This window comes from Pan troglodytes, chromosome 13, assembly GCF_028858775.2.
Source record: "Pan troglodytes isolate AG18354 chromosome 13, NHGRI_mPanTro3-v2.0_pri, whole genome shotgun sequence".
NCBI classification, from domain to species: domain Eukaryota; kingdom Metazoa; phylum Chordata; class Mammalia; order Primates; family Hominidae; genus Pan; species Pan troglodytes.
In genome coordinates, this window is record NC_072411.2 from 93,227,513 (window position 1) to 93,246,127 (window position 18,615).

General features: G+C 39.9%; 1 protein-coding gene and 1 pseudogene across 3 annotated transcripts in view; one reads left to right on the forward strand and one right to left on the reverse strand.

Moving 5' to 3' along the window:
* Window positions 1–12,593, reverse strand: part of STAT4 (signal transducer and activator of transcription 4) — a 145,387-nt gene extending 132,794 nt beyond the window's left edge. For all 3 annotated transcript variants that reach the window (XM_063791398.1, XM_063791397.1, XM_063791396.1), the window contains exons 1-3: window positions 12,507–12,593; window positions 7,788–7,881; window positions 7,500–7,646 (exon numbers count right to left, since the gene is read on the reverse strand). In XM_063791398.1, the coding sequence (XP_063647468.1) occupies window positions 7,500–7,606 (107 nt within the window). In that variant the 5' untranslated portion in view covers window positions 7,607–7,646; window positions 7,788–7,881; window positions 12,507–12,593. The remainder of the gene's footprint in view (window positions 1–7,499; window positions 7,647–7,787; window positions 7,882–12,506) is intronic.
* Window positions 12,594–14,156: 1,563 nt separating this feature from the next.
* On the forward strand, window positions 14,157–14,738 carry LOC129143428 (high mobility group protein B1-like; annotated as a pseudogene).
* The last annotated feature ends 3,877 nt before the right edge of the window (window positions 14,739–18,615 follow it).

The window sequence follows — 18,615 nt, forward strand, 5'->3', positions numbered from 1 at the left end:
TAAGGGCAGCCAGAGAGAAAGGTCGGGTTACCCACAAAGGGAAGCCCATCAGACTAACAGTGGATCTCTCGGCAGAAACCCTACAAGCCAGAAGAGAGTGGGGGCCAATATTCAACATTCTTAAAGAAAAAATTTTCAACCCAGAATTTCATATCCAGCCAAACTAAGCTTCATAAGTGAAGGAGAAATAAAATACTTTACAGACAAGCAAATCCTGAGAGATTTTGTCACCACCAGGCCTGCCTTACAAGAGCTCCTGAAGGAAGCACTAAACATGGAAAGGAACAACTGGTACCAACCACTGCAAAAACATGCTAAATTGTAAAGACCATCAATGCTAGGAAGAAACTGCATCAATTAATGGGCAAAATAACCAGCTAACATCATAATGACAGGATCAAATTCACACATAACAATATTAACCTTAAATGTAAATGGGCTAAATGCCCCAATTAAAAGACACAGACTGGCAAATCGGATAAATAGTCAAGACCCATCAGTGCACTGTATTCAGGAGACCCATCTCACGTGCAGAGACACACATAGGCTCAAAATAAAGGGATGGAGGAAGATCTACCAAGCAAATGGAAAGCAAAAAAAAAAAAAAAAAAAAAAAAAAGCAGGGTTTGCAATCCTAGTCTCTGCTAAAACAGACTTTAAACCAACAAAGATCAAAAGAGCCAAAGAAGACCATTACACAATGGTAAAGGGATCAATTCAACAAGAAGAGCTAACTATCCTAAATATATATGCACCCAATACAGGAGCACCCAGATTCATAAAGCAAGTCCTTAGAGACTTACAAAGAGACTTAGACTCCCACACAATAATAATGGGAGACTTTAATACCCCACTGTCAATATTAGACAGATCAATGAGACAGAGGTTAACAAGGATATCCAGGACTTGAACTCAGCTCTGCACCAAGTGGACCTAACAGGCATCTACAGAACTCTCCACCCCAAATCAACAGAATATACATTCTTCTCAGCACTGCATCACACTTATTCTAAAATTGACCACATAGTTGGAAGTAAAGCACTCCTCAGCAAATGTAAAAGAGCAGAAATCACAACAAACTCTCTCAGGCCACAGTGCAATCAAATTAGAACTCAAATTAAGAAACTCACTCAAAACTGCACAACTACATGGAAACTAAACAACCTGCTTCTGAATGACTACTGGGTGAATAACGAAATGAAGGCAGAAATAAAGATGTTCTTTGAAACCAATGAGAAAAAAGACATAACATACCAGAATCTCTGGGACACATTTAAAGCAGTGTGTAGAGGGAAATCTACAGCACTAAATGCCCACAAGAGAAGGCAGGAAAGATCTAAAATTGACACCCTAACATCACAATTAAAAGAACTAGAGAAGCAAGAGCAAACAAATTCAAAAGCTAGCAGAAGGCAAGAAATAACTAAGATCAGAGAAGAACTGAAGGAGATAGAGACACAAAAAAACCTTCAAAAAATCAATGAATCCAGGAGCTGGTTTTTTGAAAAGATCAACAAAATTGATAGACTGCTAGCAAGACTAACATAGAAGAAAAGAGAGAAGAATCAAACAGATGCAATAAAAAATGATAAAGGGGATATCACCACCGATCCCACAGAAATGCGAACTACCATCAGAGAATGCTATAAACACCTCTACACAAATAAACTAGAAAATCTAGAAGAAATGGAGAAATTACTGGACACATACATCCTCCCAAGACTAAACCAGGAAGAAGTTGAATCCTTGAATAGACCAATAACAGGCTCTGAAATTGAGGCAATAATTAATAGCCTACCAACTGAAAAAAGTCGAGGACCAGACAGATTTATAGACAAATTCTACTAGAGGTCCAAAGGGGAGCTGGTACCATTCCTTCTGAAACTATTCCAATCAATAGAAAAAGAAGGAATCCTGCCTAATTTTATGAGGCCAGCACCATCCTGATACCAAAGGCTGGAAGAGACAAAAAAGAGAATTTTAGACCAATATCCCTGATGAACATCGATGCGAAAATCCTCAATAAAATACTGGCAAACTGAATCCAGCAGCACATCGAAAAGCTTATCCACCACGATCAAGTCAGCTTCATCCCTGGGATGCAAGGCTGGTTCAACATAAGCAAATCAATAAATGTAATCCATCACATAAACAGAACCAATGACAAAAACCACATGACTATCTCAATAGATGCAGAAAAGGCCTTTGACAAAATTCCCCAGGCCTTCATGTGAAAAACTCTCAACAAACTAGGTATTGATGGGATGTATGTCAAAATAATAAGAGCTATTTATGACAAACCCACAACCAATATCATACTAAATGGGCAAAAACTGGAAGCACTCCCTTTGAAAACCAGTACAAGACAGGGATGCCCTCTCTCACCACTCCTATTCAACATAGTGTTGGAAGTTCTGGCCAGGGCAATCAGGCAAGAGAAAGAAATAAAGGGTATTCAATTAGGAAACGAGTAAGTCAAATTGTCCCTGTTTGCAGATGACATGATTGTATATTTAGAAAACCCCATCATCTCAGCCCCCAGTCTCCTTAAGCTGATAAGCAACTTCGGCAAAGTCTCGAGATACAAAATCAATGTGCAAAAATCACAAGCATTCCTATACACCAATTACAGACAAACAGAGAGCCAAATCATGAGTGAACTCCCATTCCCAATTGCTACAAAGAGAATAAAATATCTAGGAATCCAACTTACAAGGGATGTGAAGGACCTCTTCAAGGAGAGCTACAAACCACTGCTCAACGAAATTAAAGAGAACACAAACAAATGAAAGAATATTCCGTGCTCATGGATAGGAAGAATCAATATCGTGAAAATGGCCATACTGCCCAAGATAATTCATAGATTCAATGCCATCTCCATCAAGCTACCAATGACTTTCTTCACAGAATTGGAAAAAACTACTTTAAAGTTCTTATGGAACCAAAAAAGACCCCACATTTCCAAGACAATCCTAAGCAAAAAGAACAAAGCTGGAGGCATCATGCTACCTGACTTCAAACTATACTACAAGGATACTGTAACCAAAACAGCATGGTACTGGTACCAAAACAGAGAGATAGACCAATGGAACAGAACAGAGGCCTCAGAAATAACACCACACATCTACAACTATCTGATCTTTGACAAACCTGAGAAAAACAAGAAATGGGGAAAGGATTCCCTATTTAATAAATGGTGCTGGGAAAACTGGCTAGCCATATGTAGAAAACTGAAGCTGGATCCCTTCCTTACACCTTATACAAAAATTAATTCAAGATGGATTAAAGACTTAAATATTAGACCTGAAACCATAAAAACCCTAAAAGAAAACCTAGGCAATACCATTCAGGACATAGGCATGGGCAAGGACTTCATGACTAAAACACCAAAAGCAATGATAACAAAAGCCAAAATTGACAAATGGGGTCTGATTAAATTAAAGAGCTTCTACACAGCAAAAGACACTACCATCAGAGTGAACAGGCAACCTACAGTATGGGAGAAAATTTTTCCAATGTACCCATCTGACAAAGGGCTAATATCCAGAATCTACAAAGAACTTAAACAAATTTACAAGAAACAACCAACCAACCCCATCAAAAAGTGGGCAAAGGATATGAACAGACACTTCTCAAAAGAAGACATTTATGCAGCCAACAGATACATGAAAAAATGCTCATCATCACTAGTCATCAGAGAAATGCAAATCAAAACCACAATGAGATACCATCTCACACCAGTTAGAATGACAATCATTAACAAGTCAGGAAACAACAGATGCTGGAGAGGATGTGGAGAAATAGGAATGCTTTTACACTGTTGGTGGGAGTGTAAACTAGTTCAACCATTGTGGAAGACAGTGTGGCGATTCCTCAGGGATCTAGAACTAGAAATACCATTTGACCCAGCCACCCCATTACTGGGTATATACCCAAAGGATTATAAATCATGCTACTATAAAGACGCATGCACACGTATGTTTATTGAGGCACTATTCACAATAGCAAAGACTTGGAAGCAACCCAAATGTCCATCAATGATAGACTGGATTAAGAAAATGTAGCACATATACACCATGGAATACTATGCAGCCATAAAAAAGGATGAGTTTATGTCCTTTGCAGGGACATGGATGAAGCTGGAAACTATCATTCTCAGCACACTATCGCAAAGACAAAAAACCAAACACCACATGTTCTCACTCACAGGTGGGAATTGAACAATGAGAACACTTGGACACAGGGCAGGGAACATCACACATCGGGGCCTGTCAGGGGGTGGGGGGCTGGGGAAGGGATAGCATTAGGATAAATACTTAATGTAAATGATGAGTTAATGGGTGCAGCAAACCAGCATGGCACATGTATACCTATGTAACAAACCTGCACGTTGTGCACATGTACCCTAGTACTTAAAGTATAGTAACCCTCCCCCGCCAAAAAAGAATAAGGCAACCTGCAACTGGTCGGGGCAACAGATTCATCCCCAAAATTGCAGGCCAGGATCCTTATCTGGAGACAGCGAGGGTTGTAATAAATCTTTCCAGGAAAAGGCTTTATCTGATCATCATCAGCTTGGAATTCCTTGCTATAGCAAAAAAAATCTCCAAAGAAAATAACCACTTGAAACAAATACCCAAATTGTGAAACATCTGTCATTAGAAGAATAGAACATTCTTTCTTCCATATGTAGAGATGATCAGTGGATGTGCAGTCCAAAAACTAAAGGAAACCAAGCTAAACTAAATTAGTTCATTCCACAGAAGGTGAACCTATGTCTGTAGCTTCACTGGGAATGAAAATAATGATCCTTCCACAGAAGATGAACCTATGTCTGTAGCTTCACTCAGTGTAAAAATAATGAACTCAATCTTAAAAATGAAGGGTTGGTATCATCTTTCTCTTGAGAATCGTTTGGCTTCACAGAGTCACATCATTGTTGATGAGCTGGAATAAATGCATGTTTTCCATTTGACTACTGCTTCCATCTTTCTGGGTGGAGTACAAATTCTCTGTTTTATGCTAGATGAGAGCAATGGTGAATAGTCTTACAACAAAGAACACAGTTTTAAAATGGAAAAGGAAAGCGCTATTTGAACGATAGTCAGTCTTTTTGCATAAATTGTTAATGTTGGTCAAATTGCAAAGGACTTCTTTTCCTTAGCCAGTTCTGGAGGCAGGAACTTTAAAAAGCACCAGAGGGCACTATTCTCACGTGAAAGCCAACTCACGGAGCGACTAGAAACCGAAGCTTCTTTTGAGTTTACTGTAAGAGAGTGCCTTTCACATTTAAACAAGACCAGTATTAGTCTCTAGCCTTTTGGCATCTGTGATTGTATAATCACTTGTCCTGAGATGTCACAGGTTTATAGGATTAATAAACTAGACCCCTACCAACTTGCTCTATGGTTCTCTCAAGTGTATCGGTCTTACTTTACACCAGGATGAATGTGGCAGAAGGAGAGAGGATGCAAGCAATAGTACTCATGTGAAAGGATTGTGAGGATTTATTCTTGGCTTTGTTTAACTTGAGTACCCGAATGGTGACATTGGTCAGATTCATACCTGAGTATTTACTTATAATTTAGATAAAGCCTTTGTTCCTTAGGTATTTAGGTATGTCAAACTTACACAGGGTGGTGATGACAAGAGATGGCTCAGAGGTCTCTTGCCTGTCTCCAAAATCCATCATACCACCCCATATTATCTAGGTAAAGGTGGTTTCTTTGCTACACAACTTTAAGACAAATTCCCTGGCTGTCCCAATAAGTTGCCCCGTTTAACTCCTTTATAGAAATTCTAGAGCCGTCACTGCTTGCTGGTTGGTTTTCCAGAGAATTTTCTCTAATAATCCAATTCACTTCCCATATAAAGGCATAGACTCTGTATTCACTTCCTCATTGCTTCGAGGTTTAGAAAAATCCACGAGGAAATCACAAGGGCAGTAGTCATCTATATCAAGTGCTGCTATATATATAAAAGATTAATAAAAATCAGGGACAAAAAGATCCATGGTAATGTATCAAAGAGCTATCTATTTAGGCTCCCTTTTAGATGGCATTCAGTCTGCAGATTCTCTCAGAATGGAGAAGCTTGTCATGTTTGGCCCTGTCAGAAGCAGCCAGTTAATCAGCTGTAACATGAGACTTTGACAGAACCAACTGCACAGTGGTAGCTTGTACTGTGAGTGCATTGTCCTCTCACCCACACTCTGCAATACTGCCCCATTGTAAACAAGATGTCTGGCTTAAATGGGATATCCTCTAAAAGCATTTAGGCTAAAACAGAAGCTGACATCATACGGGAAAGCTGCGTTCCCTCTGTTTGTATTTCTAACTTCCTATACTATTCCCAGAGAATTCCAGTGGATGTTGCTTAATAATGATAACAATGGATTACATACAGGTTGGCAAAGGGGGCAAAATGATTAGATCATCCAGTCAATTGGTCTTTCCAGCAAAGGGCAGAATCTCCAGATAGGGAATCTAACACTTCATTTAAGGCAACGGGCCAAGTAGTAGGAACGACACTGACTTTGTTGTCTTCTCTGCAATACTGCCAGAGCATTGAATCTATTTTAGTTGGCTGTACTTGTGCCCTACTTAATTCCTTAAACACGAGCTTCCAACACAGTGTTGCTCTTTCCTTTGGAGATAACCAGTGGAGTAAATGCTATCTGGTGGAAGGCAATTAACTCTTGCAAATGATGCCTGTGCAAAACCCAAGGTCTTGTTACCACTGAGAACACCTTGACAAGACAAGGCCAACACAGGAGAAAAGTCCTAAAGAGTCGGACTTTTCTGTGGAGAGTCTCTCACCTTTGCTATGTACTGTATTGTATAAACTCTGGCTCAGAAAGGGCTATTGTTTCAGGCTTATTTATTCACCTGATGGAATTTATTCAATAGCACAGCTGAAACACTTCGTTTCTCACCTCTGGGTTTTGGTCTTTATAATAACCTTATTCCTGGATATATTTTCTTATTATGTTCAAATATATGGCTAATTCAAATTCTCAAAGTGGATTTTATAATATCTGGGAGTAAGACACAAATTATCCAGAATGGGTGCTGGATACCTACTTCACTTTGGTCTTTGTTGTCAAGAAACCAGAAGTCTCAATCTAGCACTTTATTCCTACAGTGACTCATACTTTTGGACCGGTGTTAGGACCCAGTCTCTCTGACTCTCTCTCTTTGGGAATTGTGTACGGTAAAAACCATGTAGGCCTGAAGCTTTCAGTGGCCTCGTCCCTTGTCTATAAAAGACATTATTGAGTAAAACCCACATAGGTCACTAGATCTAGTCATATCTTTGTACCCTTGATTAATACAATGTAAGATAGTACCAAACTATGGGCCAGATACGGTGGTTCATGCCTGTAATCCCAGCACTTTGGGAGGCAAAGGCAGGCAGATCACCTGAGGTCAGGAGTTCAAGAACAGCCTGGCCAACCATGGCCACCACGGTGAAACCCCGTCTCTACTAAAAATACATACATTAGCCAGGCACGGTAGCAGGTGCCTGTAATCCCAGCTACTCGAGAGGCTGAGGCAAGAGGATCACTTGAACCCGGGAGGCGGAGGTTGCAGTGAGCCGAGATCATGCCACTGTACTCCAGCCTGGGTGACAGAGGGAGACTCCATCTGAAAAAGAAAAAAGAAAAAAAGATAGTACCAAACTATGGACTAGAGAGAAGGACAGAGAACCCCAGAAAGAGAGCAAGAGACAAACACTAGAGTGGTTATAAAGAAGTTGTGTTCAAACTTATAAGGAGTATGACTTACTTCACAGAGTACTTGATGAATTGGTTGAAGCCTTTGCTGGGTTACATCTGTTACTCTTTAGCGTTTCTTGGGGAACTAAGGAAGTGCCAGGACACTGGGAAAAGAGCCAGCATAAAATGGTTGTGTAATAAAAGGGTAAAAGGTTTAGTTCTGAAAATTAAAGACCTCTAAGCTCAACTTTTATAGCAAGGGAAAAAAATTGTCACACTGAATAAATAATGGGAATAGAACAAGATACTGACTTTACATGAACAACATTTCCCGTCAGACTAATCTAACAATTTAATCTATTGACAAAGGATAGGTAAATTGTATCTGTGGATTAGAGCTGGGACCAGAGGTATCTGGGAGCACAGACACAGAGCAAAACCTAAGAAACCATGGCAAGATTGGAGTCTCAAAGCAGGAACAAAGGAGGTAGAGGTCAGAGATGGGGACAGACCTGGAACCAGGGGCCTAATGCCCAGAGAATAAGATGATGTAGGGGTCAGGTGCGGTGGCTCAAACCTGTAATCCCAGCACTTTGGGAGGCCAAGGCAGGTGGATCACTTGCAGCTAGGGGTTCGAGACCAGCCTGGCCAACATGGTAAAACCCCGTGTCTACCAAAAATATTTTTTTAAAAATTAGCCAGGTGTGGTGGTGCTCGCCTGTAATTCCAGCTACTGGGGAGGCTGAGGCAGGAGAATCGCTTGAACCTGGGAGGTGGAGGTTGCAGTGAGCCGAGATCGTGCCACTGCACTACAGCCTCGGCAACAGAGTAAGGCTCCATCTCAAAAAAATATATATCATCTAGGATTTTGTGTCATTTTCTGTTCCTTAAAAAATTGAATTTCCAAGCATGAGCCTGTGAAGATTGTTTAATTCCTTTGAAAACCTGAGCCCATCATTCAAAGAACTGTCACTCAGCGACAGTATCATTTCTTCATTCTTTATTCATTCATTCACTCATTCACCAAATACATATCAAATGCCTTATTTTTGTAAGGTAATTTACTAGGAGTAAATAAAATAAAAATGATGGACATTAGTTTGTTATCTCCTGAGTCATAATAGAAGAGTTGAAAAACATTTTGATCATTATCTAATCACAACTGCCTTTTCTATTTAAAAAAATTATCAAAAGAATAACAGTTAAGATGTAACTAAGTCCCGACTACTTTGAAGATTTGGTATAAATTAGGAAAAAAATTCAAATAAAATTTAATGTTTTAAAACAGCCCTTTTACTAAAGACTTGGCTTCTTTTTTGGCTTTTTAAAAAACTTACAGTTGCAGCCTTGATTAAAGACCTCAGGTTTCCTAAAGTACTTTTAAACTCATTGCTTTATATAGTTTCAATATATTGCTGCTAATCAGTGCCCTGTTCTTACCAACTAAAGGTGCTATCTTTTATCTGCAACTTCGTTTGTGTCATGTCCAGAAGCAAAAGCAAACATAAAACAAAACATATGGAGGAAAAATTATTTCAGTCTTTTCACTGTTCACTTCTATTTTTTACTCTTCTTATAAATCAGTAAAATGTTACTCTTGAACTACCATCACACCCACTTACTGTGGTTTTCCATTATTGTATAGGATTTTAAAAAATAACTCATTAAATAAGCTTCATTTGAAGATCTCTGACAAGCTTGCTTTTCACTTATGAACCTAATGTAAAACATCCAATTTAGATACATTTTAAGCAGTTACTAAATAATTCCCTTACAGCTATATAGGGGTGCCTATAAGATGAGTCAGTGGGTGGTTTATTTAGTCATCTATTTATTCAGCAAGTTATAGAGTGCCAACATTGAACAATGAGCCATCATAGGTTAAAATCAGGTAAAATACCAGCTTGTGCAAGAGGTGTGCCTGCCATCACATTTGAACCCAATTGCTGGAAGAGACAAGTCATAGTATGGAACATAAATACCTCAATACAAGGTAATTTATGAATCATATTAGGTAATTTGAACAAACTAAGAAAGACTGAGTGAAGAAGATGGACCCTAAAAGAATGGTTAGGATTTTTGATAAGGACTAGAGGAATGCATAAGTGAAGAGAAAGATATAAGTACAGGCTGAATAGGCAGGGAAACCCAGTGTGTATTCAGGGAAGGTCAAACAGAACATATTGGCAGGAGCAGAAGCTTCATACTGGAAAATAGAAGCAGGTAAAGCTGGTGATGCGTGGAAGTGCTGTGGTGTTTTAAATGCGAGGTGCCTGAGTTTGAAGTATTTCTACGATTCAATTGCCACTCCCTTGTCATTCTTAGCCACTCCAGCCTATCCTCAAGCTGCTGCCAACATGATTCCTCGAAAAGATAAAGTTAACACATAACTCCTCTGTTGAGGATTTCTCAGTGGATTTTAGAAGGGTATGGGTCCCTAAGCCCACTCAAGTATGGGGGTCTATGAGACTGTTCAGAACTGAGTACCAAGACACAGGTTCCCTCTGGCTGAGCTCAGCCTGGAGGGTCACCACTGGCCCTGCCTGGTCTCATAGGGAGCTGGATAAACAAGAGCCCTTTTTGATCCAAGCAACGGTCTCAGACAGAGGTGAAATAGCACCTGGCAACCCATTATGCGATGGCAAATAATGGCAAACAGGCTGAGAGATCTCTGGGTTCTGATTAAATTCCAGGACACTTACACAGTGGAATTTGATGTTACTGGCTTACTAAACTCAAACAAACTTTCAAATTCACATTATAAATGCATTTAATTTCAGCAAAACAACATCCATTATCTTAAGTTTACATTCAAATATTATAGATTATATTTTTGTTTTAATTTTATTTTAAAAATTAGTGCTGTGTATGGTGGAAAGTAGGAATATAGATATAGATATCATATGGCATTATCTAATTTAGTTTTAAAATGATCCCTGCAGCGTAGTTATTATTATCCCATATTATAGATGAGGAAATTGAGGGTTAGAGGGTTCAATAACTTATGCAAATTCAAACAGCAATTAAGTAGCAAATTAGGGATTTTAAACCAGTTCTATTCAATGCCACTTCTTCTGCACATGCACATTCAGATGTTATCTTCAGAGACATCAAAGTAGAATTTGTAAATGACAGAAGCTGAGAAGTGCAAGGACCCAGACTCATCTACAATATCTACTTCCTGGCCCTGACTCATCAGAGGAAAACTACGAATTATGGTTTTACTAAATCAAGGAGTTATATTCGATGACTTTTCAAATCTTCTCTCATCCCCTTGAGTCTATGATCCCTTATCAAATTTCTACTGCTCCCTAAACATTTCAGATTTCAAGAGCTCAGTTGAATCAATGAGGAACTCTTACCCATATTGAAGGAAATGTCTTTTATAGTGATATGTTCCTGTTTCCCTAAAACACCACGAGCAAACTTCAAATACCATTCCAACTTTTGCTCTTTTTTTTTTTTGTCCACACCTCTTTCAAAAATAAGTAACAGCATTAACAAAAACCAACAAAATTTGGCCCTAGCCCAACTGAAGTTTCAGCCAGATTTGTGTTTAGTTCCCCAGACCAAAGTAGGAGAAGCAGTTAGCTGGTTACAAGCCCTTCACAGTGCTAAAGAACAATGAATGGAGGGCTTCAAAATCAAAACCATACGTTTGGTAGGAAACAGCTCCAACTGGTGCTTGATTACTAACTAGGCGTTCTGCTTCTAACATGATTAGGACAAACACAGAAAACCCTGTAGGGTTTGAACTGATGGACTGATGTTTCCCTCCCAGGAAGAAAAAGAGCAGTATCCAATGGCATTGAATCACTGTGATTCTGGATACCTTCAAAAGCCAGGGCTTTGAGGGGGTTCTCATTTCTATGCCACACAGTGAGCCCTTCTCTTTCTCAGGAATCCTCTCCAGAGAGAGAGGCTTTGTGTAGAATTTTCCTGAATGCAATGAATGTCAGCACATTCCCAGCTAGAATGTGCATTCTATTCTTATCAAGTGAAACTGACCTCCCTGCCCCAGCATGCTCTCCTTGTTCATCATGATGATTAATTTCAATGATGCAGGTTTCTAGATGAATTGCACTAGAATTTGCATCCACTCCAGATGGCAAATATGTACCTCTGGAATCTCCTCACCCTTAGGAAAGAGGTCATGTGCTAGCTTGCAAGAATGAGGATTTTTAAAATAGTTGGCTTACAATCAAATCTGTGTCCTACAAAATGCTCTGTCCAGACTAGCCTCTCTCCTTTTAGTTGGCAGCGATCCTCTCCTTCCTACTCATTTTCCATCTGATACCATCTGACTCAAGTAGGAGTCACAACCAAAATGAATTTTTTTTTACTGCAAAATTCAAGATTTTACAGTATTTTTTCAGCCAATGGAAGCAACCAGGATTCATAAGAGTCTGCAAGTTGATGTTCAATAGGCCCCTGAATCATGTTTATTCACAGATTTCCAAGTTAATTGCCCTGATACATGCTACTGAGCTTCTTCTAGTGAACAAAAATCTTACTCCATTAGTCATCACTGTCAAAAGGAATACAGTACGCAAAATAAAAGCTGGTCCTCTTTTTGTGTGCATTTCTGCATCAGAGTGATTGTTTCAACATTGATTAAATACAGATTTCCCCTCAAAGCTTTGTTGGAAGCGCTAAGTGGTTCAGGTGATGGAAAGTGAGTTAATTCATGTGCTCCCCTAAGTATTTTTTATTGAGGCATTTTCTTAGGATTCAAAGCAAAAAGGAAGGAAATTGCTCTTATGTGTATCAAGGAAGTCCAAATACTCACATGGACAAATAGCTGCCCCACTTCATTCCCCTTCTTTGCATCCCAGAACTGTCACCTCCAGGAGCCTCTGCTGAGGTTACCATGGAGCTGTGGGGAAAATTTTGTTTGGAGCTTTCAGAGGATCTGTGGGGATAAACGTGGATGAAGACAAAACCCTGAAAATCTAGGGGCTGGCTCTGGGTTGGGGCAGAATCATAAGAGCTGGCCCACCCACCCAGCAGTGTCCTGGCTCCCTCATTACCTGAAATTCCACAAATTTAGTTCAAGACAACGCACATTTGCTGTGTCCTGGGAATTCTGAGATAACTAAAAAAAAAAGCTCACGGTATAATGGGAAAGGTAGGAACTTTGTTATAAGATAACTCTGCCTGAAAGAGGTGAAAAGGCATTACTGAGGTATTTTTGAGCCAGATTTTGAAGGCAGGATGGAAGATTGCCAAATGCAGAAGAGAAAGCCAAGGGAATCCCATTTACAAAGGTCAGGGCCTGATTTGCCGTGGCAGAAGAATGGGATCTGGAGGAACCTAGCACTCACAGGAGAGGAGATGAGGCAGGTTTCGCCAGGCCCGAAGATGTGGCCACCAAAGTGTAAGATAGTGTGATCTGCAACAGTCCTGGAAATAGACTGGGGTAGGGAGAGACCAGTTGTGAGGTTTTTGCCATAGTCCCAGCAAGTACTTATGAAGATCTGGACGGCAGTGACAGCAGGACTTAAAAAAAAAAAAAAAAATCACATCTTAGAAATGTTTTTTTCTTTTTTTTTGAGATGGAGTCTCTGTCTCACAGGCTGGAGTGCAGTGGCTCAATCTCACTGCAACCTCTGCTTCCTGCCAGAGTGGCTCACTGCAATCTCTGCCTCCTGCCAGGTTCAAGCTATTCTCCTGCCTCAGCCTCCTGAGTAGCTGGAATTATAGGTGCTTGCCACCACGCCCAGCTAATTTTTTGTGTTTTTAGTAGCGATGGGGTTTTACCATGTTGGCCAGGCTGGTCTCGAGCTCCTGAACTCAGGTGATCCTCCTGCCTCAGCCTCCCAAAGTGCTGGGATTACAGGCATAAGCCACCATGCCCAGCCCTTAAAGACATCTTTGGAAGGTAGAATTGACAACATTGGATGTGGGTGATAAGGGAGATGTTTGCAGAGGTTTCTAGTTTGGGGGATTAAGCTGATGGTGGCAGTTCTGAGTGAGGTTTCTATCTACCTCTATCTCTTCATCTGCCTGCTTCTCTCTCGGTCTCTTTCTCTGCCTCTATTTTTTCTATTTCTGTTTTTCTCTGAGACACTCTATACCTGTCTTTTGTCTCTTGCTTTTTTATGGTATCAGCTTCGTTCTACACATCAGTTCCATTCTCCTCTCCATAATGACCAACTTCTTCTGCCCCCTGGTAACTCAAGATGACACATGCCTTTGACTTTCCATAGCTTTCATTCCCTTGAAATTCTCTCACTTCCCATTCCACTGTTCATTATAAAGTTCGTTCCATATTTTTCTGTTCAAATTTCCAATAAAGAGAATCTAATGAGAGGCAGCATCTGGCTCCCACTGTCATGGCTACTGCAGTACATTGAGCTCCATAGAAATAGTGCTGGGGAAAGTGAGAATTGATAAGCACTGGGCCACTCTGTTGGTGGCTAAGGAAAAATTACTAAACATGCGCAAAGGAGATCCTAAGAGGCCATGGGGCAACATGTCATCATATGCATTCTCTGTATAGACTTGCTGGGAGGAAGCACAAGAAGCAGCATCCAGCTCCTTCGGTCAGCTTTTCAGAGTTGTCTCAGGAGTGCTCAGGGAGGTGGAAGGCCATGTCTGCTAAAGAGAAAGGAAAATTTGAAGACATGGCAAAGGCAGACAAGACCTGTTATGAAAGACAAATGAAAACCTAATCCCTCCTAAAGGGGAAACAAAAGAGGAGTTTAAGGAAACCAGTGCACCCAAGAGGCCTCTTTTGGGCTTTTTCTTGTTCTGTTCTGAGTATCACCAAGATCAAAGGAGAATATCCTGGCCTACCCATTGATGACATAGCAAAGAAACTGGGAGAGATGTTAATAACACTGCTGCAGATGGCAAGCAGCCTTATGAAAAGAAGGCTGCTAAGCCGAAGGTAATATGCAAAAAGGATATTGCTGCATACCGAGCTAAAGAAAAGCCTGATACAGCAAAAAAGCGAGCCATGAAGGCTGAAAAAAAGCAAGACAATGAAGGAAGAATAGGAAGATGAGGAAAATGAAGAAATGGTGAAGAAGAAGAAGATGATGTTGAATAAGTTGGTTCCAGCACAGTTTCTTTTCCTTGTCTATAAAGCATTTAACCCTCCCATACAACTCACTCCTTTTAAAGAAAAATAAAACGGAAATGTAAGGCTGTGTAAGGTTTGTTTTTAAACTGTAAAGTGTCTTTTTTTGTTTAGTTATACTATCAATTGTGTAGTTAGATAGCCCTCTTCTAGTGGTATTTTCAATAGCCGCTAACCTTGCCTTGTACAGTATGTGGGGTTTAAATGGCATGGAAATTTAAAGTAGATTCTTCTTGGTCCATAGCACAAATTAGTTATATATGGGGATGGTCATTTTTTCATCTTCAGTTGTCTCTGACGCAGCCTATATGAAATAATTGCTGCTCTGTTAACTGAACATCACTCTGTAATTGCAAGAAAAAAAAAAGTTGTAGCTGTTTTGTTGACATTCTGAATGCTTCTGAGTAAATACAATTTTTTAAATTAAAAAACCTTTTTTAAAAAAGGGAATCTAATGAAATCAGCTCTTCTTTCCATGCTACTTCAGAGAGTCATTTACACTGGCTGCTTATCAGAACCACCTGAGGGACTCTAAAAAAATACCAATGCGTGGAACCATCCTTGACTTAGTGAATCAGAATCTCTGAGGATGGAAAGCTCAGCATCTGTATTGTTTTAAGTTCCAGTGGCAATACTGATGCACAAATCGGACTGAAGCCACTGCCATTAGTGACAGGTCATAGGTCATGGTTCCTAGAGAAGACCTTGGGTCAGCTACTCATAACTACTCTGGTCAGTTTCAATCAGAGGTGGGAGATAAGGGGCAGGTAGGGCCACACTGTATGCAACATGGCCAGCCAGGGACCTGTGAGTATCCTGGCCATAAAGGCACCATGAAATGTTTGCTACATTAGTCTTGTGAGGGGTAAAATATTTAAACATAGGTTTACAGTGCTCTGTGATGTGTTTTGTGGACAAACACAGATGAGGGGCCTCTAATCCAGATGCGGAGAGGAAGGGAAGATTTTTTCCCAGGTAGGCGACATCTGAGCTGAACCTTGGGGGAAAGCCAAAGATTAGTCAGGTGAAGAAAAAGAGAAATGAGACCACCGGTGAATGAAACAGCATATCCCAGGCAGAGAGGAGATGTTTGGGCAGCATGGTAGCATGGTATTACAGGTTCACACTTCAAGCATCCTCTGCCACCCTTCTGCAAACTATAGCAAGGCTTCAGAAAATGTCTCAGTTATTTATTCTGGAAGTGATTTAAGTCTCTGCCAGACATTTAAGGGCTACCCAAACCAAAATAAAGTGAACTGTGAGAGGATATTGAGAGATTAGACCAGAGAGGTATGCCAAAGCACGATTGTGAAGTTTGGTGTTCAATATTCTAGAATAGTAGCTGCTATTTATTAGTTATCCACATACCAGGTACTTTATTGCATTATTTCATTTAATCCTCACAGAACCCATAAGGTCAATATTATTGCACTCACATTATACATAAGGAAACAGAAGCTCAAATAGCTTCATTTTACTTGCCACAATCATAAAGCTGGAAAATGCAGAGCTGGAATTTGAACTTAACAGTTAAAGTTCTCAGACTTTAAATTTAGAAAAAGGGGAGAAGGAGAGTTCTGTATTTGAAAATGAAAGAAAAAGGTACCAATGTTTATGTGGTTGACGATTTGCATAGTGGGATCATTTCAGTACTCAAATGGTTTAAAGAATTTATAAATACATTTATGCAGGTAAATATTCTGTATCCTTTATTTTAGTTTATTTAAAACATTACAGCAATAAAAAGAACACAATCTAGACAAAACCTGGTGTGGATGCCCAATATGTAAGATAAATGAAAGGGAAGCTGCTCAGTTCAGCAGGAGGTGGGAGGTTCATAAAGCATCAACATCACCCCATCTCTCCTCTCAGTCTTTTCAAAATTCAAGGACCCCCATGGCTCTCATATATGGCCCCAAATAATTTTTAGACTCATAAACTTTTTTTCATACCACAAGCAAATGCCTCCAGGAAGCAAGCAAATGTTATATGAGGTGACAGAGGTGTTCTTGGCCCTTGTGGAAAATTGTGGCTGTGCAGGAGGGCTCTGGCCACCTATTGAACCCACTCCTGTGCTGTCATGGGTGCTCCTATGACCTAGAGAAGGGCAGAACCAATCATGGACGGGGTTTAGTGTCAGCTGCAAGCCACCTTCATAGAGAGGCCCTGACCTTTAGCCCACAGAAACAAATAAAGAGATTAAACCTTATTTTGGAAGAGAGATTGCCAAGACTGTTTCTGGCAAAGTCTGCCCACAGGAGATGATAAAGTCACCCAGGGATAACGCCCCCTTGCTGGTCCTCTGCTTATTTTAAGGTTCCTTCCAAGGGGCGATAGAAGGCATCATAAAGTGATTCACACCTGTTCAAACACAGATCATTTTAGGGCTAGCACTGACCACTCCTAAATCCCTGCTCATTTAGGGAAGTAGTAAGGATTTTAGCACAGCCCATTCATTATGGCAATATTTGCCCTGGTTTTCCCAGGACTGAAAGGTCTTGGAGGGCATTGAATTTTCAATACTAGATCCAAGAATGTTCCAGGAAAACCAGGACAAATTGGTCATCTTACTACAACCCAACACACCACAAAACTTTAGGGTGTTAACTGATCTATAAAACTTAGGGCCAGACGCTGCCATAGGAGTTCACAGGGTACAAATAATTTTTGTATATTTTAGATGTGCTCTTTAACAACCAAGTCATAGCATTTACATTCTTCCTGTTACAAACTCAATAAATATACTCATTGTCTCAATGCAAAAAACCCAAGTGTATAATCCAGTTAAATATACATGAATACTCACAGCTTGTGGTGGTTAATTTTATGTGTCAACTTGGCTAGGCATGGTAGATATTTGGTCAAACATTATTCTAGATGTTTCTGTGAATATATCTGTAAGATATTAATATTTAAATCCAAAGACTTTGAGTAAAACAGATTACCTTTCATAATGTGGGTGGGCCTCATCCAATAAGCTAAAGGCCTTAATAGAAGAAAAAACTGACCTCCCTTGATGAAGAGAAGATTCTGCCAGCAGACAGCCATCAGACTTGAACTGCAACTCTTCCCTGGGTCTCCAGCCAGCAGATTTTGGACCAGCACTGCTACAATCATGTGAGACAATTTCTTAATATTTATCTTTCTATCCATCTCTCTATCTATCATCTATCTATCTATCTGTCTATATCTATCATCTATCTATTCATGTACCTATTACTGATTAAGAAAAAGATCTTACTAGAAACCAATAACCTGATAAAGTTGTTTGTTTGGACTTTTAAAAACTTAAGAGGGAATTTCCAGCATTACCCCATAATTTTGCAATAACCACTTTTATTCAATATTTGTTGAGTCCTCCTGTAGCTGATCACACACTTGTGTACTTAGAATACAAATCCAACATACTGTATGAACAGAAGACATGGGGGTACATACTGTGCAGGGACATCCTTTACAGACACCCAGCTTACTTCACTGAATCTTGACTCGTCACATAGACTGGGTTACTTCTTGGCTCCTTAGGTTCATAATTTCTACTTTCTTAGTCCCAGGTACAGCCCCTTTCATGGCCACCTGAATCTCAATCCAGTGGCTTATCAGCTTAGATTAACAATGATTAACAGAGCTCTAGCCCTTCTTTCCTCCTCTTCTTCAGTTCATCATCAAACTGATGTGCATTTATTATCTTCCTGGAATCTCCCCAGTGTGTTCTTCTGGATTCTTCTGAGAGGTAAAATTAAAGTTTTCTTGCCTTTACCCTGTAACACTATTGTATATGTATACAGACACATAGACACACACTATTTGAGTT